The sequence below is a fragment of the Mustelus asterias genome, chromosome 8, assembly GCF_964213995.1.
Source record: "Mustelus asterias chromosome 8, sMusAst1.hap1.1, whole genome shotgun sequence".
In the NCBI taxonomy this organism is placed as follows: domain Eukaryota; kingdom Metazoa; phylum Chordata; class Chondrichthyes; order Carcharhiniformes; family Triakidae; genus Mustelus; species Mustelus asterias.
Window position 1 is genome coordinate 31,282,766 of NC_135808.1, and position 24,534 is coordinate 31,307,299.

The 24,534-nt window shown below is 56.8% G+C and overlaps 1 protein-coding gene across 3 annotated transcripts in view; it reads left to right on the forward strand.

Moving 5' to 3' along the window:
* LOC144496973 (zinc finger SWIM domain-containing protein 1-like) overlaps positions 1 to 24,534 on the forward strand; it is a 73,390-nt gene that overhangs the window by 43,156 nt on the left and 5,700 nt on the right. For all 3 annotated transcript variants that reach the window (XM_078217632.1, XM_078217635.1, XM_078217633.1), the window contains exons 7-8: positions 14,493 to 14,928; positions 21,174 to 21,978. In XM_078217632.1, the coding sequence (XP_078073758.1) occupies positions 14,493 to 14,928; positions 21,174 to 21,978 (1,241 nt within the window). The remainder of the gene's footprint in view (positions 1 to 14,492; positions 14,929 to 21,173; positions 21,979 to 24,534) is intronic.

Consider the following 24,534-nt stretch of genomic DNA (forward strand, 5'->3'; position numbering starts at 1 on the left):
GGTAGCAAATGCCATTTGCTTTCGGAGCCCTGCTCCTTCGTCAGAACTACTGTCCTCCACATCCCTCACTGTCCCCCAGGGATAGCACGCTGCTCCCTCACTGTCCCCCAGGGATAGCACGCTGCTCCCTCACTGTCCCCCAGGGATAACACGCTGCTCCCTCACTGTCCCCGAGCCCAGGGATAGCATGCTGCTCCCTCACTGTCCCCCAGTGATAACACGCTGCTCGCTCACTGTCCCCCAGGAATTCCTCACTGCTCACTTCATGTCCCCTTGCCCCAGGGATAGCACGCTGCTCCCTCACTGTCCCCGAGCCCAGGGATAACACGCTGCTCCCTCACTGTCCCCGAGCCCAGGGATAACACGCTGCTCGCTCACTGTCCCCCAGGAATTCCTCACTGCTCACTTCATGTCCCCTTGCCCCAGGGATAACACGCTGCTCCCTCACTGTCCTCCAGGGATTACACGCTGCTCCCTCACTGTCCTCCAGGGATTACACGCTGCTCCCTCACTTTCCCCCAGGGATAGCACATTGCTCCCTCACTGTCCCCCAGGGATAGCACGCTGCTCCCTCACTATCCCCCAGGGATGGCACGCTGCTCCCTCACTGTCCCCCAGGGACAGCACGCTGCTCCCTCACTGTCCCCCAGGGATAGCACGCTGCTCCCTCATTGTCCCCCAGGGATAACACGCTGCTCCCTCACTGTCCCCCACCTCAGGGATAACACGCTGCTCCCTCACTGTCCCCCAGGGATAGCACGCTGCTCCCTCACTGTCCCCCAGGGATAGCACGCTGCTCCCTCACTGTCCCCCAGGGATAGTACACTGCTCCCTCACTGTCCCCCCGGGATAGTACACTGCTCCCTCACTGTCCCCCAGGGATAGCACGCTGCTCCCTCATTGTCCCCCAGGAATAGCACGCTGCTCCCTCACTGTCCCCCAGGGATAACACGCTGCTCCCTCACTGTCCCCCAGGGATAACACGCTGCTCCCTCACTGTCCCCCAGGGATAGCACGCTGCTCCCTCACTGTCCCCCAGGGATAACACGCTGCTCCCTCACTGTCCCCCAGGGATAACACGCTGCTCCCTCACTGTCCCCCAGGGATAGCACGCTGCTCCCTCACTGTCCCCCAGGGATAGCACGCTGCTCCCTCACTGTCCCCCAGGGATAACACGCTGCTCCCTCACTGTCCCCCAGGGATAACACGCTGCTCCCTCACTGTCCCCCAGGGATAACACGCTGCTCCCTCACTGTCCCCCAGGGATAGCACGCTGCTCCCTCACTGTCCCCCAGGGATAACACGCTGCTCCCTCACTGTCCCCCAGGGATAACACGCTGCTCCCTCACTGTCCCCCAGGGATAACACGCTGCTCCCTCACTGTCCGAGTTTTAACAACACCAGGTTAAGGTCCAAAAGGTTTATTTGGTAGCAAATGCCATTTGCTTTCGGAGCCCTGCTCCTTCGTCAGAACTACTGTCCTCCACATCCCTCACTGTCCCCCAGGGATAGCACGCTGCTCCCTCACTGTCCCCCAGGGATAGCACGCTGCTCCCTCACTGTCCCCCAGGGTTAACACGCTGCTCCCTCAACGTCCCCCAGGGATAGCACGCTGCTCCCTCACTGTCCCCCAGGGATAGCACGCTGCTCCCTCACTGTCCCCGAGCCCAGGGATAACACGCTGCTCCCTCACTGTCCCCGAGCCCAGGGATAACACGCTGCTCGCTCACTGTCCCCCAGGGATAGCACGCTGCTCCCTCACTGTCCCCGAGCCCAGGGATAACACGCTGCTCCCTCACTGTCCCCGAGCCCAGGGATAACACGCTGCTCGCTCACTGTCCCCCAGGAATTCCTCACTGCTCACTTCATGTCCCCTTGCCCCAGGGATAACACGCTGCTCCCTCACTGTCCTCCAGGGATAGCACATTGCTCCCTCACTGTCCCCCAGGGATAGCACGCTGCTTCCTCACTTTCCCCCAGGGATAACACGCTGCTCCCTCACTTTCCCCAGGGATAACACGCTGCTCCCTCACTTTCCCCAGGGATAACACGCTGCTCCCTCACTTTCCCCCAGGGATAGCACATTGCTCCCTCACTGTCCCCCAGGGATAGCACGCTGCTCCCTCACTGTCCCCCAGGGATAACACGCTGCTCCCTCACAGTCCCCCAGGGATAGCACGCTGCTCCCTCACTGTCCCCCAGGGATAGCAGGCTGCTCCCTCACTGTCCCCCAGGGATAGCACGCTGCTCCCTCACTGTCCCCCAGGGATAGCACGCTGCTCCCTCACTGTCCCCCAGGGATAGTACACTGCTCCCTCACTGTCCCCCCGGGATAGTACACTGCTCCCTCACTGTCCCCCAGGGATAGCACGCTGCTCCCTCACTGTCCCCCAGGGATAGTACACTGCTCCCTCACTGTCCCCCCGGCATAGTACGCTGCTCCCTCACTGTCCCCCAGGGATAGCACGCTGCTCCCTCATTGTCTCACAGGGATAGCACGCTGCTCCCTCACTGTCCCCCAGGGATAGCACGCTGCTCCCTCATTGTCCCCCAGGAATAGCACGCTGCTCCCTCACTGTCCCCCAGGGATAACACGCTGCTCCCTCACTGTCCCCCAGGGATAGCACGCTGCTCCCTCACTGTCCCCCAGGGATAACACGCTGCTCCCTCACTGTCCCCCAGGGATAGCACGCTGCTCCCTCACTGTCCCCCAGGGATAACACGCTGCTCCCTCACTGTCTCCGACCCCAGGGATAGCACGCTGCTCCCTCACTGTCTCCGACCCCAGGGATAGCACGCTGCTCCCTCACTGTCCCCAGGGATAGCACGCTGCTCCCTCACTGTCCCCAGGGATGGCACGCTGCTCCCTCACTGACCCTACCCCAGGGATAGCACGCTGCTCCCTCACTCTCCCCCAGGGATAGCACGCTGCTCCCTCACTGTCCCCTAGCCCAGGGATAGCACGCTGCCCCCTAGCCTAGGGATAGCACGCTGCTCCCTTACTGTCCCCCACTCTATGGGTAACATGCTGCCCCCTCACTGTCCCCTAGGGATAGCATGTTGCTCCCTCACTTTCTCCTAGCCCAGGGATAGCACGCTGCTCCCTCACTGCCCCCAGGGGTAGCACACTGCTCTCTCAATGTCCCCGACCCCAGGCTTAGCACGCTGGTCCGTCACTGTCTCCGATCCCAGGGATAGCACAATGCTTCCTCACTTTCCCCCATGGATAACATGCTGCTGCCCCACTGTTCCCCAGGAATACCTCACTGCTCCCTCACTGCGCCTCTCCCAAGGATAACACTTTGCTCCCTCACTGTGCTCGACCCAGGGATAGCACGCTGCTCATTCACTGTCCCACAGGGATAGCACGCTGCTCCCTCACTGTACCCCAGGAATACCTCGCTGCTCCCTCACTGCGCATATCCCAAGGATAACACTTTGCTCCCACACTGGCCCCTACCTCAGGGATAGCACGCTCCGCCCTCACTGTCCCCCAGGCAAAGCACACTGCTCCCTCACTGTCCTCTTGACCTGGGATAGCACGCTGCTCCCTCACTGTCCCCCAGGGATAGCACTCTGCTCCCTCACTGTCCACCAGGGATAACACGCTGCTCCCTCACTGTCCCCCAGGGATAGCACGCTGCTCACTCACTGTCCCCCAGGGATAGCACGCTGCTCCCTCACTGTCCCCCAGGGATAGCACGCTGCTCCCTCACTGTCCCCCAGGGATAGCACGCTGCTCCCTCACTGTCCCCCAGGGATAGCACGCTGCTCCCTCACTGTCCCCTAGCCCAGGGATAGCACGCTGCTCCCTCACTGTCCCCTAGCCCAGGGATAACACGCTGCTCCCTCACTGTCCCCCAGGGATAGCACGCTGCTCCCTCACTGTCCCACAGGGATAACACGCTGCTCCCTCACTGTCCCCCACCTCAGGGATAACACGCTGCTCCCTCACTGTCCCCCAGGGATAGCACATTGCTCCCTCACTGTCCCCCAGGGATAACACGCTGCTCCCTCACTGTCCCCTAGCCCAGGGATAGCACGCTGCTCCCTCACTGTCCCCTAGCCCAGGGATAACACGCTGCTCCCTCACTGTCCTCCAGGGATAGCACATTGCTCCCTCACTGTCCCCCAGGGATAACACGCTGCTCCCTCACTGTCCCCCAGGGATAGCACGCTGCTCCCTCACTGTCCCCCAGGGATAGCACGCTGCTCCCTCACTGTCCCCCAGGGATAGCACGCTGCTCCCTCACTGCCCCCCGGGATAGTACACTGCTCCCTCACTGTCCCCCAGGGATAGCACGCTGCTCCCTCACTGTCCCCCAGGGATAGCAAGCTGCTCCCTCATTGTCTCACAGGGATAGCACGCTGCTCCCTCACTGTCCCCCAGGGATAGCACGCTGCTCCCTCATTGTCCCCCAGGAATAGCACGCTGCTCCCTCACTGTCCCCCAGGGATAACACGCTGCTCCCTCACTGTCCCCCAGGGATAACACGCTGCTCCCTCACTGTCCCCCAGGGATAACACGCTGCTCCCTAACTGTCCCCCAGGGATAACACGCTGCTCCCTCACTGTCCCCCAGGGATAGCACGCTGCTCCCTCACTGTCCCCCAGGGATAACACGCTGCTCCCTCACTGTCCCCCAGGGATAACACGCTGCACCCTCACTGTCCCCCAGGGATAACACGCTGCTCCCTCACTGTCCGAGTTTTAACAACACCAGGTTAAGGTCCAAAAGGTTTATTTGGTAGCAAATGCCATTTGCTTTCGGAGCCCTGCTCCTTCGTCAGAACTACTGTCCTCCACATCCCTCACTGTCCCCCAGGGATAGCACGCTGCTCCCTCACTGTCCCCCAGGGATAGCACGCTGCTCCCTCACTGTCCCCCAGGGATAACACGCTGCTCCCTCACTGTCCCCGAGCCCAGGGATAGCACGCTGCTCCCTCACTGTCCCCCAGGGATAACACGCTGCTCCCTCACTGTCCCCGAGCCCAGGGATAACACGCTGCTACCTCACTGTCCCCCAGTGATAACACGCTGCTCGCTCACTGTCCCCCAGGAATTCCTCACTGCTCACTTCATGTCCCCTTGCCCCAGGGATAACACGCTGCTCCCTCACTGTCCCCGAGCCCAGGGATAACACGCTGCTCGCTCACTGTCCCCCAGGAATTCCTCACTGCTCACTTCATGTCCCCTTGCCCCAGGGATAACACGCTGCTCCCTCACTGTCCTCCAGGGATAACACGCTGCTCCCTCACTGTCCCCCAGGGATAGCACGCTGCTCCCTCACTGTCCCCCAGGGATAACACGCTGCTCCCTCACTGTCCCCCAGGGATAGCACGCTGCTCCCTCACTGTCCTCCAGGGATAACACGCTGCTCCCTCACTGTCCCCCAGGGATAACACGCTGCTCCCTCACTGTCCTCCAGGGATAACACGCTGCTCCCTCACTGTCCTCCAGGGATAACACGCTGCTCCCTCACTTTCCCCAGGGATAACACGCTGCTCCCTCACTTTCCCCCAGGGATAACACGCTGCTCCCTCACTTTCCCCAGGGATAACACGCTGCTCCCTCACTGTCCCCCAGGGATAGCACGCTGCTCCCTCACTGTCCCCCAGGGATAACACGCTGCTCCCTCACTGTCCCCCAGGGATAGCACGCTGCTCCCTCACTGTCCCCCCGGGATAGCACATTGCTCCCTCACTGTCCCCCAGGGATAGCACGCTGCTCCCTCACTGTCCCCCAGGGATAACACGCTGCTCCCTCACTGTCCCCCAGGGATAGCACGCTGCTCCCTCACTGTCCCCCAGGGATAGTACACTGCTCCCTCACTGTCCCCCAGGGATAGCACGCTGCTCCCTCACTGTCCCCCAGGGATAGTACACTGCTCCCTCACTGTCCCCCCAGGATAGTACACTGCTCCCTCACTGTCCCCCAGGCATAGCACGCTGCTCCCTCACTGTCCCCCAGGGATAGTACACTGCTCCCTCACTGTCCCCCCGGCATAGTACGCTGCTCCCTCACTGTCCCCCAGGGATAGCACGCTGCTCCCTCATTGTCTCACAGGGATAGCACGCTGCTCCCTCACTGTCCCCCAGGGATAGCACGCTGCTCCCTCACTGTCCCCCAGGGATAACACGCTGCTCCCTCACTGTCCCCCAGGGATAGCACGCTGCCCCCTCACTGTCCCCCAGGGAGAACACGCTGCTCCCTCACTGTCCCCCAGGGATAGCACGCTGCTCCCTCACTGTCCCCCAGGGATAGCACGCTGCTCCCTCACTGTCCCCCAGGGATAACACGCTGCTCCCTCACTGTCCCCCAGGGATAGCACGCTGCTCCCTCACTGTCCCCCAGGGATAGCACGCTGCTCCCTCACTGTCCCCCAGGGATAACACGCTGCTCCCTCACTGTCTCCGACCCCAGGGATAGCACGCTGCTCCCTCACTGTCCCCAGGGATAGCACGCTGCTCCCTCACTGTCCCCAGGGATGGCACGCTGCTCCCTCACTGACCCTACCCCAGGGATAACACGCTGCTCCCTCACTCTCCCCCAGGGATAGCACGCTGCTCCCTCACTGTCCCCTAGCCCAGGGATAGCACGCTGCCCCCTAGCCTAGGGATAGCACGCTGCTCCCTTACTGTCCCCCACTCTATGGGTAACAAGCTGCCCCCTCACTGTCCCCTAGGGATAGCATGTTGCTCCCTCTCTTTCTCCTAGCCCAGGGATAGCACGCTGCTCCCTCACTGCCCCCAGGGGTAGCACACTGATCTCTCAATGTCCCCGACCCCAGGCTTAGCACGCTGGTCCGTCACTGTCTCCGATCCCAGGGATAGCACACTGCTTCCTCACTTTCCCCCATGGATAACATGCCGCTGCCCCACTGTTCCCCAGGAATACCTCACTGCTCCCTCACTGCGCCTCTCCCAAGGATAACACTTTGCTCCCTCACTGTGCTCGACCCAGGGATAGCACGCTGCTCATTCACTGTCCCACAGGGATAGCACGCTGCTCCCTCACTGTACCCCAGGAATACCTCGCTGCTCCCTCACTGTCCCCCAGGGATAGCACGCTGCTCCCTCACTGTCCCCCAGGGATAGCACGCTGCTCCCTCACTGTACCCCAGGAATACCTCGCTGCTCCCTCACTGCGCATATCCCAAGGATAACACTTTGCTCCCACACTGGCCCCTACCTCAGGGATAGCACGCTCCGCCCTCACTGTCCCCCAGGCAAAGCACACTGCTCCCTCACTGTCCTCTTGACCTGGGATAGCACGCTGCTCCCTCACTGTCCCCCAGGGATAGCACGCTGCTCCCTCACTGTCCCCCAGGGATAGCACGCTGCTCCCTCACTGTCCCCCAGGGATAGCACGCTGCTCCCTCACTGTCCCCCAGGGATAGCACGCTGCTCCCTCACTGTCCCCCAGGGATAGCACGCTGCTCCCTCACTGTCCCCTAGCCCAGGGATAGCACGCTGCTCCCTCACTGTCCCCTAGCCCAGGGATAACACGCTGCTCCCTCACTGTCCCACAGGGATAACACGCTGCTCCCTCACTGTCCCACAGGGATAGCACGCTGCTCCCTCACTGTCCCACAGGGATAGCACGCTGCTCCCTCACTGTACCCCAGGAATACCTCGCTGCTCCCTCACTGCGCATATCCCAAGGATAACACTTTGCTCCCACACTGGCCCCTACCTCAGGGATAGCACGCTCCGCCCTCACTGTCCCCCAGGCAAAGCACACTGCTCGCTCACTGTCCTCTTGACCTGGGATAGCACGCTGCTCCCTCACTGTCCCCCAGGGATAGCACGCTGCTCCCTCACTGTCCACCAGGGATAACACGCTGCTCCCTCACTGTCCCCCAGGGATAGCACGCTGCTCCCTCACTGTCCCCCAGGGATAGCACGCTGCTCCCTCACTGTCCCCCAGGGATAACACGCTGCTCCCTCACTGTCCCCCAGGGATAGCACGCTGCTCCCTCACTGTCCCCCAGGGATAGCACGCTGCTCCCTCACTGTCCCCCAGGGATAGCACGCTGCTCCCTCACTGTCCCCTAGCCCAGGGATAGCACGCTGCTCCCTCACTGTCCCCTAGCCCAGGGATAACACGCTGCTCCCTCACTGTCCCCCAGGGATAACACGCTGCTCCCTCACTGTCCCCCAGGGATAACACGCTGCTCCCTCACTGTCCCCTAGCCCAGGGATAGCACGCTGCTCCCTCACTGTCCCCTAGCCCAGGGATAGCACGCTGCCCCCTCACTCTGCCCTAGGGATAGCACGCTGCTCCCTCACTGTCTCCGACCCCAGGGATAGCACGCTGCTCCCTCACTGTCCCTCAGGGATAGCACGCTGCTCCCTCACTGTCCCCTAGCCCAGGGATAGCACGCTGCCCCCTCACTCTGCCCTAGGGATAGCATGCTGCTCCCTCACTGCCCCCAGGGATGGCACGCTGCTCCCTCACTGACCCTACCCCAGGGATAGCACGCTGCTCCCTCACTCTCCCCCAGGGATAGCATGCTGCTCCCTCACTGTCCCCTAGCCCAGGGATAGCACGCTGCCCCCTAGCCCAGGGATAGCACGCTGCTCCCTTACTGTCCCCCACTCTATGGGTAACAAGCTGCCCCCTCACTGTCCCCTAGGGATAGCATGTTGCTCCCTCACTTTCTCCTAGCCCAGGGATAGCACGCTGCTCCCTCACTGTCCCCCAGGGATAGCACGCTGCTCCCTCACTGTCCCCCAGGGATAACACGCTGCTCCCTCACTGTCCCCCAGGGATAGCACGCTGCTCCCTCACTGTCCCCCAGGGATAGCACGCTGCTCCCTCACTGTCCCCCAGGGATAACATGCTGCTCCCTCACTGTCTCCGACCCCAGGGATAGCACGCTGCTCCCTCACTGTCCCCAGGGATAGCACGCTGCTCCCTCACTGTCCCCCAGGGATAGCACGCTGCTCCCTCACTGTCCCCCAGGGATAACACGCTGCTCCCTCACTGTCTCCGACCCCAGGGATAGCACGCTGCTCCCTCACTGTCCCCAGGGATAGCACGCTGCTCCCTCACTGTCCCCAGGGATGGCACGCTGCTCCCTCACTGACCCTACCCCAGGGATAACACGCTGCTCCCTCACTCTCCCCCAGGGATAGCACGCTGCTCCCTCACTGTCCCCTAGCCCAGGGATAGCACGCTGCCCCCTAGCCTAGGGATAGCACGCTGCTCCCTTACTGTCCCCCACTCTATGGGTAACAAGCTGCCCCCTCACTGTCCCCTAGGGATAGCATGTTGCTCCCTCTCTTTCTCCTAGCCCAGGGATAGCACGCTGCTCCCTCACTGCCCCCAGGGGTAGCACACTGCTCTCTCAATGTCCCCGACCCCAGGCTTAGCACGCTGGTCCGTCACTGTCTCCGATCCCAGGGATAGCACACTGCTTCCTCACTTTCCCCCATGGATAACATGCTGCTGCCCCACTGTTCCCCAGGAATACCTCACTGCTCCCTCACTGCGCCTCTCCCAAGGATAACACTTTGCTCCCTCACTGTGCTCGACCCAGGGATAGCACGCTGCTCATTCACTGTCCCACAGGGATAGCACGCTGCTCCCTCACTGTACCCCAGGAATACCTCGCTGCTCCCTCACTGTCCCCCAGGGATAGCACGCTGCTCCCTCACTGTCCCCCAGGGATAGCACGCTGCTCCCTCACTGTACCCCAGGAATACCTCGCTGCTCCCTCACTGCGCATATCCCAAGGATAACACTTTGCTCCCACACTGGCCCCTACCTCAGGGATAGCACGCTCCGCCCTCACTGTCCCCCAGGCAAAGCACACTGCTCCCTCACTGTCCTCTTGACCTGGGATAGCACGCTGCTCCCTCACTGTCCCCCAGGGATAGCACGCTGCTCCCTCACTGACCCCCAGGGATAGCACGCTGCTCCCTCACTGTCCCCCAGGGATAGCACGCTGCTCCCTCACTGTCCACCAGGGATAACACGCTGCTCCCTCACTGTCCCCCAGGGATAGCACGCTGCTCCCTCACTGTCCCCCAGGGATAGCACGCTGCTCCCTCACTGTCCCCCAGGGATAACACGCTGCTCCCTCACTGTCCCCTAGCCCAGGGATAGCACGCTGCTCCCTCACTGTCCCCTAGCCCAGGGATAACACGCTGCTCCCTCACTGTCCCACAGGGATAACACGCTGCTCCCTCACTGTCCCACAGGGATAGCACGCTGCTCCCTCACTGTCCCACAGGGATAGCACGCTGCTCCCTCACTGTACCCCAGGAATACCTCGCTGCTCCCTCACTGCGCATATCCCAAGGATAACACTTTGCTCCCACACTGGCCCCTACCTCAGGGATAGCACGCTCCGCCCTCACTGTCCCCCAGGCAAAGCACACTGCTCGCTCACTGTCCTCTTGACCTGGGATAGCACGCTGCTCCCTCACTGTCCCCTAGCCCAGGGATAGCACGCTGCTCCCTCACTGTCCCCCAGGGATAGCACGCTGCTCCCTCACTGTCCCCCAGGGATAACACGCTGCTCCCTCACTGTCCCCTAGCCCAGGGATAGCACGCTGCTCCCTCACTGTCCCCTAGCCTAGGGATAACACGCTGCTCCCTCACTGTCCCACAGGGATAACACGCTGCTCCCTCACTGTCCCACAGGGATAACACGCTGCTCCCTCACTGTCCCACAGGGATAACACGCTGCTCCCTCACTGTCCCACAGGGATAGCACGCTGCTCCCTCACTGTCCCACAGGGATAGCACGCTGCTCCCTCACTGTACCCCAGGAATACCTCGCTGCTCCCTCACTGCGCATATCCCAAGGATAACACTTTGCTCCCACACTGGCCCCTACCTCAGGGATAGCACGCTCCGCCCTCACTGTCCCCCAGGCAAAGCACACTGCTCGCTCACTGTCCTCTTGACCTGGGATAGCACGCTGCTCCCTCACTGTCCCCCAGGGATAGCACGCTGCTCCCTCACTGTCCCCCAGGGATAGCACGCTGCTCCCTCACTGTCCACCAGGGATAACACGCTGCTCCCTCACTGTCCCCCAGGGATAGCACGCTGCTCCCTCACTGTCCCCCAGGGATAGCACGCTGCTCCCTCACTGTCCCCCAGGGATAGCACGCTGCCCCCTCACTGTCCCCCAGTGATAGCACGCTGCTCCCTCACTGTCCCCCAGGGATAACACGCTGCTCCCTCACTGTCCCCCAGGGATAGCACGCTGCTCCCTCACTGTCCCCCAGGGATAACACGCTGCTCCCTCACTGTCCCCCAGGGATAGCACGCTGCTCCCTCACTGTCCCCCAGGGATAGCACGCTGCTCCCTCACTGTCCCCCAGGGATAGCACGCTGCTCCCTCACTGTCCCCTAGCCCAGGGATAGCACGCTGCTCCCTCACTGTCCCCTAGCCCAGGGATAACACGCTGCTCCCTCACTGTCCCCCAGGGATAGCACGCTGCTCCCTCACTGTCCCCTAGCCCAGGGATAACACGCTGCTCCCTCACTGTCCCTCAGGGATAGCACGCTGCTCCCTCACTGTCCCCTAGCCCAGGGATAGCACGCTGCTCCCTCACTGTCCCCTAGCCCAGGGATAGCACGCTGCCCCCTCACTCTGCCCTAGGGATAGCACGCTCCTCCCTCACTGTCTCCGACCCCAGGGATAGCACGCTGCTCCCTCACTGTCTCCGACCCCAGGGATAGCACGCTGCTCCCTCACTGTCCCCTAGCCCAGGGATAGCACGCTGCCCCCTCACTCTGCCCTAGGGATAGCATGCTGCTCCCTCACTGCCCCCAGGGATGGCACGCTGCTCCCTCACTGACCCTACCCCAGGGATAGCACGCTGCTCCCTCACTCTCCCCCAGGGATAGCACGCTGCTCCCTCACTGTCCCCTAGCCCAGGGATAGCACGCTGCCCCCTAGCCCAGGGATAGCACGCTGCTCCCTTACTGTCCCCCACTCTATGGGTAACAAGCTGCCCCCTCACTGTCCCCTAGGGATAGCATGTTGCTCCCTCACTTTCTCCTAGCCCAGGGATAGCACGCTGCTCCCTCACTGCCCCCAGGGGTAGCACACTGCTCTCTCAATGTCCCCGACCCCAGGCTTAGCACGCTGGTCCGTCACTGTCTCCGATCCCAGGGATAGCACACTGCTTCCTCACTTTCCCCCATGGATAACATGCTGCTGCCCCACTGTTCCCCAGGAATACCTCACTGCTCCCTCACTGCGCCTCTCCCAAGGATAACACTTTGCTCCCTCACTGTCCTCGACCCAGGGATAGCACGCTGCTCCCTCACTGTCCCTCAGGGATAGCACGCTGCCTCCCTCACTGTCCCTCAGGGATAGCACGCTGCTCCCTCACTGTACCCCAGGAATACCTCGCTGCTCCCTCACTGCGCATATCCCAAGGATAACACTTTGCTCCCACACTGGCCCCTACCTCAGGGACAGCACGCTCCGCCCTCACTGTCCCCCAGGCAAAGCACACTGCTCCCTCACTGTCCTCTTGCCCTGGGATAGCACGCTGCTCCCTCACTGTCCCCCAGGGAAGCGCGCTGGACCCTCACTGTCCCCCAGGGATAACACGCTGCTCCCTCACTGTGCCCCAGGGATAGCACGCTGCTCCCTCACTGTCTCCTACCCCAGGGATAGCACGCTGCTCCCTCACTGTCTCCTACCCCAGGGATAGCACGCTGCTCCCTCACTGTCCCCTACCCATTGGATAACATGCTGCTGCCTCACTGAACCCCAGGAATGCCTCGCTGCTCCCTCACTGCCCCTATCCCAAGGATAACACGCTGCTCCCTCACTGTCCGAGTTTTAACAACACCAGGTTAAAGTCCAACAGGTTTATTTGGTAGCAAATGCCATGAGCTTTCGGAGCGCTGCTCCTTCGTCAGAACCACTGTCCTCCACATCCCTCAGTGTCCCCCAGAGATAGGATGCTGTTCCCTCACTGTCCCCTACCCAGAAATAGCACACTGCTCCCTCACTGTCCCCCAGGGATAGCACGCTGCTCCCTCACTGTCCCCTACGCCAGGGATCGCACGCTGCTCCTTCATGATACCCCAGGAATTCCTCGCTGCTCCATTAATGTCCCCGACCCCAAGGATAGCACGCTGCTCCCTCACTGTCCACCAGCCCAGGGATAGCACGCTGCTCACTCACTGTCCCCCAGGGATAACACGCTGCTCCCTCACTGTCCCCCAGGGATAGCACGCTGCTCCCTCACTGTCCCCTAGCCCAGGGATAGCACGCTGCTCCCTCACTGTCCACCAGCCCAGGGATAGCACGCTGCTCACTCACTGTCCCCCAGGGATAACACGCTGCTCCCTCACTGTCCCCCAGGGATAGCACGCTGTTCCCTCACTGACCTCTAGCCCAGGGATAACACTTTGCTCCCTCACTGTCCCCCAGGGTTAGCATGCTGCTCACCCTCCTGTAGCCCAGCGATAGCCTGCTGGCCCTCACTGTTCCCTGCCCCAGGGCTAGACTGATCTGATTCTATGTCTTTATCCATGGACTGAGTGCCTGTGTGACTGTATTCCTGGTTTGGGTGGCGCTGTGGTTCGCACTGCAGCCTCGTGGCATTCGTGACCCTGGTTAAAGTCTGTGGAGTTTGCACCTTCTCCCCATGTCTGCGTGGGTTTCCTCCACGTTTCTTCCCATAGTCCAAAGGTGTGCAGGTTGGGTGGATTACCCCTTCGTGCTAAATTTCCCCTTCGATGTTCAGGTCAGGGGGATCAGTGGGGTAAATGCATTTGGCTACGGGGGTCGGGGAAGGGGTGGGCCTGGTTAAGATGCTCTTTTGGAGAGTTGGTGCAGAGTCGATGGGCAGAATGGCCGCCTTCTGCACTGTCGGTGTTCTCTGTGACTGAACTGCCTGCATCACTGCATCCGTAGATTGAATGGCCTGTATAACGGTATTGATGGGCTGAGTGGCCTGTATAAGTGTGGATGGGCTGAATGGCCTGTATAACAGTGTGGATGGGCTGAATGGCCTGTATAACAGTGAGGGTGGGCTGAATGGCCTGTATAACAGTGAGGATGGGCTGAATGGCCTGTATAACAGTGAGGATGGGCTGAATGGCCTGTATAACAGTGAGGATGGGTTGAATGGCCTGTATAACAGTGAGGATGGGTTGAATGGCCTGTATAACAGTGTGGATGGGCTGAATGGCCTGTATAAGTGTGGATGGGCTGAATGGCCTGTATAACAGTGAGGATGGGTTGAATGGCCTGTATAACAGTGTGGATGGGCTGAATGGCCTGTATAACAGTGAGGGTGGGCTGAATGGCCTGTATAACAGTGAGGATGGGTTGAATGGCCTGTATAACAGTGTGGATGGGCTGAATGGCCTGTATAACAGTGAGGGTGGGCTGAATGGCCTGTATAACAGTGAGGATGGGTTGAATGGCCTGTATAACAGTGAGGATGGGTTGAAGTGCTGTTCCCTCCTGGTTCCCTGCTAACAGTGTGGTCTCTTGCTGACAGATGGCAATGTGGTGGTGGTTGTCAGCAAGGCCAACGTGCTGCAGGCCATCTACTTCCAGGACCACAGCATGAAGCAGACGTTTGAGAAATTCCCCGAGGTGCTGCTGCTGGACTTTGTGCACCGGTGGGAGGGTTTGTGGCTGCCCACCTTCCTGCTGCTGGTGGTTGACGGCAATGGGGAGAGCGAGCTGGTGTGCTTGTGGTTTGTGCAGAACGAGGAGCGCGAGACCATCAAGCAGCTGCTGCGCATCTTCAAGCAGAAGAACCCGGCGGCCGAGAGGATCCAGACGGTGATGTGCAGCGGCCGGCCCTACCGCGGGGAGGTGATCGCCGAGGTCCTGCCCCACTCCAAGCTCATCACCTGCCTCTTCCACACCCTGCGCACCTTCCGAGCAGACGTCACCACCGACAAGCTACACGTGACTGTCGGACAGCGGTGAGTATTGACATTCCGCTCCTGTCCCAGAACCGAGGGGGCTCTCAGACTGCGCCCATCAGTGAGGGCCTTTATCATTTGGATTAGGGGCCCGGCTGTAACCAACCTTCGCCATCCCTGTCTGCCTCTCTTTTCCCCCTATACGGACCTCCCATCCCCTCCATCTCCCTTCACAGTGGTTAGCACTGCTGCCTCACTGCACCAGCGACCCAGATTGGGTTCCCGGCTTGGGTCACTGTCTGTACAGAGTTTGCACATTCTCCCCATGTCGGGTTGGGTTTCCTCCGGATGCTCCGGTTTCCTCCCACAGTCCGAAAGATGTGCAGGTTAGGTGCATTGGCCATGCTAAATGCACCCTCAGTGTACCCAAACAGGAACCAGAGTGTGGCAACTCAGGGATTTTCACTTCATTGCAGTGTTAATGTAAGCCTACTTGTGACTAATAAATAAACTGAAACTTTTACTTTACATGGAGAGGTGTCGGGGATGGCTGGGAGTCTGTGTGGGACAGTGCCTTTGAGGAGTGGGCCAGGACCACCCAGGAGAGGGTGTCTCTCTGTCTCCCTGCATCACGATATTTGTACCTCTCAGCTATTTATCTGCCTATAAACGTACTAATTTTAAAAAATTCATCACGAGATGCAAGAGTCGCTCTTGGGGCTAAAGGGACCAAGGGATATGGGGGGAAGGCAGGATCAGGATATATTTAATTTAATGATCAGCCATGATCAAAATCAATAGCGGAGCAGGGCTGAATGGCCTCCTCTTTCTGTTTTCTATGTTCCTGTGGTTAGGCCTGTGTTTATTAACCATCCCTAATTGCCCTTGAGAAAGTGGTGAGTCGCCTTAAGTCACTGCAGTCCATTGTCGATCTCAATATATCTCCTTCTGTCAGTTTACATATCAACTATCTATTCCTCTTAATGCTTCCACACTCTCCCAACGTCTCCATTGCTATCTATAATATTTCCAGTCATATCTTTATATCCGCAGAAATATCGACCTGTACATTCTTGTCTCGGTCTGAATCTATATACTGATTTCTGTACCATCTCTATTTCTAATGATCTATGTATCTAAAATAAAAACCTAAAATGCTGGAAACATTCAGCAGATCTGTGTGGAGACAAACATTGCGTAAGGCCCTTCTTCATAGCTGTTTTTATCTATATTCAGTCTTATTCAAGCTTATTGTTTCACTGTTTTGTCTATATCAGAGTCTCCAACTCTCTCTCCGTCCAACTTCCTTTGTCTGCCTAGCTTGCTCCTCTATATTTTTTAAACCACTCATTTTCAGGATGCGAGTGTCACTGGCTAGGCCAGCATTTATTACCCCCCCTCCTCCCCGCAGTTACCCTCGAGGCGATGGTGGTGAGCCACCTTCTTGAATCGATGCAGTGCATTGGGTGTGCATCCACAATACTGCTGCAGTGTGAGTTGCAGTTTTTTGACTCGGCGACAGAGAAACAAGAATGATATAGTTCCATGTCAGGATGGCGTATGGCTTGCGGGGGTGGGGGGGTGGGTTTGGCACACCTTGCTGGTGCTCCCAATGCATCGGCTGCCCTTGTCCTTCCTAGGTGGTTGAGGTCGTGGGTTTGGAAGGTGCTGTCGCAGGAACCTTGGCGAGTTGTTACACTGGGTGATAACGGGACAAGTTAAAGACTTGGGACAAGAGGAGGTGGACATGGTTGCAGCAATTTAGCAGAGCGGGAGGGAAGCACGGAAAATGTGGCAATTGGAAAAGGTCAGCATAGCCCCGGAATGCAGTGTTCCAAAGGCAGGGAGACCCCAGAGATGTAGCCCACCCCCCAACCATGTCGCTCGTGGCTGTCCTTCATTTCGATGAAAAACGTCTGCTCAGAGTCGCACGTTTCTGTCGCGGATCTTCATGTGAGTGAACAGGCCGATTCGCAACCTGCACATGCGACAGGATGGCCCACGGGTCGAGGGAACCCGTGTGGGACAGGAGTGTGGTGTTAACAACCATTCTGTACACGAGGACCTTTCTTGAGGTGTGGAGGTCTTTGTTGTCAAACACTCGTTGCGGTAGTTTGTCGAAGACCGATCCACTGTTGGATCTCCTCGTCACTGGTGGCCATTTGAGGGAGGTGGCTGCCAAGGTACAGGAAATGTTCACCTGTTTCACAGTGTCTCTTTCAACATACATGTGAGGTGGAATGTTTGGCCGACCAGGTGCGGGTCGATAGATGAGTTTTGTTTTGGCAGCACTCGAGGACAGGCCGAGTCACTCATGTGCTGAATTGAAGAGATTTGAGAGTGCTTTGCAGATCTGATGTGGAGTGGACAATGGCACTGCGGTCCACCCACAAACTGGAGATCATGTCGCTCTCTGGTGGCCAGTTTATTTTTGGCGCAGGCGTATTTAATACTCACACCAGAGGACCGGTGATCTTTGACGTGAATAGCCACCATCTGGTGAATTGTAACCAGAATGGGGGCTATCACACTGCTTTGCTTGACCCCAGTCAGGCTTTCAAAGGCTTCGGTTTCAGATCTCCCACTCAAAACAGGCACAGTGATTCAATCACAAAGCAAGATTGTGATGAAGGACATGCAAGGACATGCCATTTACTGAGTCAAATACTTCGGGCCAGTTCGATGAATGGAATGAAGACTTCCTGGTGTTGTTCTCAAAATGTTTCTTGGGTTTTTTGTTTGAGGCAACAAAGACCATGTCAGGGCTTCCTCTGGAAGCTCCAATGCCACACCCTGTCTCTGGGAGGAACTCCTTAGCCACAGAAAGTGGCCAATTCAGGTGAATGTGTGCCAGGATTTTCCCGGCCATGGCACAAGAAGGAAATACCTCGAGGGTCCCAAATCACCATTTATCCCCATTCTTGAAGTTAGTTACAATTGTCACATTCCTATACTTAGGAGAAGTGATGCCAATTGGCAGTACAGTGGGCTAGCACTGCTGCCTCACAGCGCCAGGGACCTGAATTCGATTCCCGGCTTGGGTCACTGTCTGTGCGGCGTCTGCACGCTCTCCCCGTGTCTGCGTGGGCTTCCTCCGGATGCTCTGGTTTCCTCTCTCAGTCCAAAAGACGTGCTGGTTCAGTGTATTTGCCATGCTAAATTCTCCCTCAGTGTACCCGAACAGGCGACTCGGGGATTTTCACAGTAACTTCATTGCAGTGTTAATGTAAGGCTACTGTGACACTAAAAAATAAACTTTACCTTTAAAATTCTTCCTCGCAAATCCATAGGATAAATTTATAGAGTCTTGATGTAAACAGAAGTCCACCAGCTTTGGAGCTGGAATACCATCGGAACCACAGGCTTTGTTTCCCCATCTGTTTGATTGCTTGTTACAGATCTCCCATTGATGGTGGTTCACCCAAGGATTGTACCACAGGGTACTTTTTTGTAATATTTGTTCATGGGATGTGGGCTTTGCTGGCTAGGCCAGCACTCATTGGCCATCCCTAACTGCCCTCCTGAGAAGATGGAGGGGAGCTGTTTTCTTGAATCGCTGCACTCCACGTAGTGTAGGTATTGTTAGGGAGGGAATTTCAAGATCCTGACCCAGCGACCGTGGAGGAACGGTGATATATTTCCAAGTCAGGACAGGCTGGAGGATAGCCTGAAGGGTACGAGCTGCCATTGTGGAGTCACGGTTGAGGGGTTGTTTGCAGTGCGCTTTCCAGTGTTGGTGGATGGCACTGCCATCCTTAGAAAGATAAACACTGTCCCGTGACGAATGCCAATGGGAATTTGCCCAATTGACCTTGGGCTGCGAATGGTCCTGGTGACTTTTTTTTAAAAAGCTTTGCGTGTCATGAAGTTCGGCAGGTTGTTGGATCTCTCAAACGTTCTCTTCCCACAACTTGTCCGTTATCCTCTGGATTTATTTTTGGCTGACGGTGTTGAAATGTTGCCTTCATGAGTTTAGCCTTGGGTTGCTCTGTCAGGCCGTGAAGGCTGATCGTTTTTGTTCCAGGGGGTCACATATTTCAGCTTCCTCCCTGAGCCAGTCCTGGTGGTAATGATGATGCTGAAACCCAATGGCCTGGGCGCACGAGGCCTGTACGGCTGACATTATTTGATCCGTGTTCTGGAATGAAGTTGGATGTTTGGAAATGTTTCCGATTCCAGTGAGTTGCATTTGGAATTCCTCTATTCATTCGGAGGCAGCCTTAAGGGTGAGACATTGATCTTCTTCCTCTTGGAGTTCGGGGTCTTGCAATGTCTTGGTGCTGGGCGGGTGTTCATCACTAACCAAGCAATTCAGTGATCTGTTCATCAGGCATCAATCCCCCACATGGATCGAGCGATATCAGACAATGACATAATCCAGGAGGTGCCAGTACTTTGATCCAGGTTACTTCCATCTAGTTAGTGTTTTGTCTTTCTGGCAGAGGTTTGCTGTAATGAGGCCACTTTGTAAAGCAGGAGGCCGTTATTTGCATTGGCTTTTCCCAGCCTGCTTTTCTCAGTGATTCCTCTCCAGACATCGGAGTTCCTGGCATCAATTCTCCTGGAAGAATGAGCTCTTCTCCTTTCCAGATGATGATGAAAATTTAATCAAGGTCAGAATTTAGAGAATCATAGAATCCCGACAGTGCAGAAAGAGGCTGTTCGGCTGATTGAGTCTGCACCGACAACAATCCCACCCAAATCCAAAGCTGTAACCCCATATATTTACCCTGCTGACCCCCTTGACACTGAGGAGCAATTTTAGCATGGCCAATCAACCTAACTTACACATCTTCAGAGGAAACCGGAGCACCCGGAGGAAACCCACACAGACACAGGAAGAATGTGCAAACTCCACGCAGTCACCCAAAGCTGGAACTGAACCTGGATCCCTGGTGCTGTGAGGCAGCAGCGCTAACCACGATGCCGCTTAAATTGCCCGGAGTCAAAGGTCAGGCATAAGTGCTGATGATAGAATTATAGAATCCCTACAGAGCAGCAGGAGGCCATTTGGCCCATCGAGTCTGCACCAACAACAATCCCCCCAGGCCCTATTCCAGTAACTCCCACATATTTACCCCGCTAATCCTTCTAATCTATACATGCCAGGACACTAAGTGGCAATTTGGCATTGCCAATGCACCTAACCCGCACATACGCTGGGCAACAAAGGTAGGTATAGAGAGACCAATAGAGCGAGACAGTGTGGGAGAGGGTCTCGGGAGACCAATAGAGCGAGACAGTGTGTGGGAGAGGGTCTCGAGAGACCAGTAGAGTGAGACAGTGTGTGGGAGAGGGTCTCGAGAGACCAGTAGAGTGAGACAGTGTGTGGGAGAGAAAGGCAGTAATTTGCTGCCAGCTTCTGGAGAAGATCTCAGGAATTTATTTGTGAGCAACTAGCTGCCAATATTTCGGAATATAATTACCGTATAAGTGTGCCAACTAAGCAGGGGACCTCAAATTACTCTCGCCCACTTTAGCTTGAACTTTGGAATTCTCTCTGTCCAAACCTCTTTGTTCCTCCTCATCTTTCTCTCTCTCTCCTTTAAGATTAAAATCACCTTCTTTATGGTCACCTGCCCTAATACCGCACAACATTTAAGAAGCATTTTGATTGGTTAAAACGCCAGAGCAGAGAAAACTATGGACCAAGAAAAATGTTTAATGACAGGCGCAGACATGATGGATCGAAGGGCAATTTCCTGTTTTGTAAAATTCTTAATATCTCTGACTTTATTACGCTTCCTGTGATATTTGTGTCTGATTACGCTTCTGCAAAGCATTGTGGGGTATTTTCTACCTCTGCCTCAATGTGAGTTGCCATTTATTAAAGGCAAGAGGCCTTAAAGGGGCAGGTCCAGGGATCCGCGTTCAATTCCGGGTGATTGTCTGTGTGGAATTTGCACGTTCTCCCCGTGTCTGCGTGGGTTTCTTCCGAGTGCTCCGGTTTCCTCCCACAGCCCAAAGATGTGCAGATTGGGTTGATTGGCCATGTTAAATTGTCCCTTAGCATCAGGGGATTAGTGAGGCAAATAGCGAGGTTAAGGGGATAGGTCCTGGGTGGGATTGTGGTCGGTGCAGACTTGATGGGCCAAATGGCCTCTCTCTGCACTGTAGGGATTCTGTGATTCTCTGGGCAATGCCAGTGCAGGTTACTAACACTGTCTCTTGGGTGGCACTGATCACTATGGAAGGCGTGTGAGGAGCAGGGCAGGTGTAGCAATGTTTCCTAACCTAGTTTCTCCCTCCCCTCTCTCTCTCTCCCTCCTCTCTCTCTCTCTCTCTCTCTCCCTCCTGTCTTTCAGAAACCTGCTACTGGAGATCCTCCACAACATGTGCTACGCAGCCTCGGCCGAGGAATATGACCTGCTGTACCACCAGCTCCTCGACACCAACACCCAGCGGGCAATCGACTATTTCCACAAGAACTGGCACGAGAGCCGCAGCCAGTGGGTGGAGGGCTTCAAGCACGAGAGCGAGACCTACCTGACCAGCACCATCAACCGGGTCGAGCAGCTGAGCCAGAAGCTTCAGGCCGCGGTGGGCAAGTTCACCGACTCGGTCACCTTCGTGCAGGACCTGCTGAAGGCCGTGGACCTGCAGCGGACGGAGTGCGACTACCGGGCGGTGCGCATGTTCCAGAAGCCGCCCCTCGTGGCGCTGGAGGCCAGCTCCGCTGCCTCGGCCTACTCTGGCCTCCTCACCGGCTTCGCCTTCTCGCGAGTGCAGCGGGAGCTGGAGGAGGCCCAGTGGGTGACCTTCCTCAGCCTGGAGGGTGAGCAGGCGCAGCCCGTCTCCCGCCGGCGGGCCGTGGTGACGGGCCAGAGCAGCTGCCAGTGCGCCTTCCACACCGCCATGCGGCTGCCCTGCCGCCACATCCTGGCCTTCCGGCAGCTGCGGGGCGCCGACCTCTTTGAGCCGGCCCTCTGTTCCCCCCGCTGGACCCGTGAGCACTACCTGAGGAACCACCCGGTCTTCCGCACCAGCACCGAGGCACCAGCCGCCGGCACGGCCCCGTCCCCGCCCCCGCCCCAGCAGCCCGAGTCGCCGAGAGAGAAGACAACGACACCGCCCCCGGTGCAGCAGGAGCGATACCACCAGGCCTTCAAGGTAGCTCAGAAACTCTCCGTGCTCGCTGCCGAGTGTCCCGCCGAGGAGTTTGGCAGCTGCTTGGCGGTCATGACTGCTGTCACCAACATCTGGGCCAGAGGTGGCCAGGTGCAAGTCACCGAGATTAATGGTTGGTAGAGCCGCAACTTCAGAGAATCAGTCATAACCTAACGGGCTCGGGCGGAGAGGGCGGGCAGGCAGGGGGACGGTGAGAATTTGGGAATTAGTTGTGGATGGTAGGGATCTAAAACAGCAGGATTAGAAATGGCACAATTCCCCCCCCAGCCCCCCCCCGCACAAACAAACGTGCCCCCGCAATCGCACACATACTCCAACTTGTGCACTAACAAGTGGGCAAAGGTACATCAGCCAACACATACGTGGGAAGACATGTGCGAGCGGTCATGCATGTGAACAGATAGACAAATGACCAGATACGTAGATGCACATGAACAGATACACACACAACTGCGATGCACATTTGTGAGTCGATGGACATGCTCCCATGAATGGATTCATACCTGTGGATGATCTCATGCGTGAGTGGATGCACATACAGAAGCTGATAGACGCACACACACACACACACATGGCCAGCTCTCCCCCCCCCCCCCCCGCCCACACACACACACACACACATGGCCAGCTCTTCTCCCCCCCACCCCCACACACATACACACATGCAAGCTGGTACACACATGCAGGCTAATGGGGGGGCAGTGGCACAATGGTATTGTCGCTGGACTAGTAATCTAGAGACAAAGCGTTATGCTCTGGTGACCCGAATTCGAATCCCGCCACAGCAGATGGTGAAATTCAATTTCAATAAAAATCTGCAATTAAAAGTCTGACGATGACCATAAAACCATTGTCGATTGTTGTAAAAATGACCCATTTTGGTCACTAATGTCCTTCAGGGAAGGAAATCTCTCATCTTTACCTGGTCTGGCCTACACGTGACTCCAGGTCGACACAATGTGGTTGACTCTTAATTCTGGCCCAGCCACTGACACCCACATCCCATGAACAACTTAAAAAATCACACCGGCCAGCTTATACACAAACACACAAGCTACTACACCCAGGCAGGCCGAGGCACAAACAGGCAGGCTGATACACATCAGCGCAAACGAATACTCAAACGCATGCAATCTGATACACAAACATGCAAGCTGATATCCGTGCGCATGTTGATACACAAGCTAACACACACATGCACCCAAGGCACTACGTACATGGTAATATTCATGCACCAGCTAATACATACAGCCTCCTTCCCCTCCAGTACATCTGTGCCCCCACACGGAATACGCACATGGCATCTAATGCACACGCAAGCTAACATGTACGATAATGCAAGTGCACAAGCTACACATGTAGTTTCCATGTTTACACATGTAAACTTGTGCACACACATATTAGCTAATACATACACACACACACACAAGTGTATACAGAAGTGGACACACGTGCATGTGCGTAAGCATGCACAGATTTATTCTAACTCAGACTGGCAGAAACAGCGTCACACAAACTTGTGGACATGCACAGACACAATAATACAGGCAAACTCACTTCAACAACAGTTCCCACCACTCAACGAATCTGTGCGACTCTGGCCCACATGATTCTGAGGTACCTGCCCTGTTTGCTCTTTTGTACTATCCCCAACAGGGCACTGGGCATGCTGAGCTGTGAGGTGAGAGAGAGACAGTCGCAATACTGGCGGAGACAGCGTGCAGTAAGAGACGGTGTAAAGAGGAGCAGATACCGCGTTGTTATTAGGGGATGGATAGCACTCACAACCCAGAGGGTGGGTAGTCCGAGTGTTACCACAGCGAGAGTTATTGGAAAGGACTTTGAAAAAGGAGGCGAAACTTAGAGTAGTCGTGTCAGGAGTCGTGAAGTATTGAGGAAAACAGCAGGAGGTTCCGCTGAGGGCTTATCACTAACCAGGAGCTAAATTACAGAACAAGACTTGGAGGGTGAATGCATGAGCCACAGTTAATGAACATAGGGGCAGGTAGGTGGACAAATGATGGAAGGAGGGTTTGCATATCGTGGGACATTGTGACAGCAGGACTCGCAACGATGGGCTGTCACACTGGGATGAGCTAGGACCAGGATGCTGGAGGAGAGGGTGAATCTGGCAGTAGAAAAGATTTTAAACCAATGAGAGGGGGGTGACGGGAAGGAGAAAACTGAAATAGTTAGGAGCAAAGTCCAACTCCTCGATTAGTGATGCTCAAATATAACAAATATCTCAGGTTGAGAAACAAATATCACAATTAATGACAAAACAACTGATCAGGATGCTCAGAAATGGTGAAATTCATGGAGTGTGACAGCAGAGACACTCTTACTTAGATATAAAAATTCATTGTCACGGATTATTGCTGCACTCCCGTCACTGATCACTATTGTGTCCTCTATCACCATTGCTTGTTGCACGCACCCTATTGTGTGTGAGCTCTGTCGCTTCCGTGCCCTTTGTTTCCATTTGTTACCCCAACTTCTTACCATTTGTTACCTTCCTGGTTAATGATAACCCTCTGA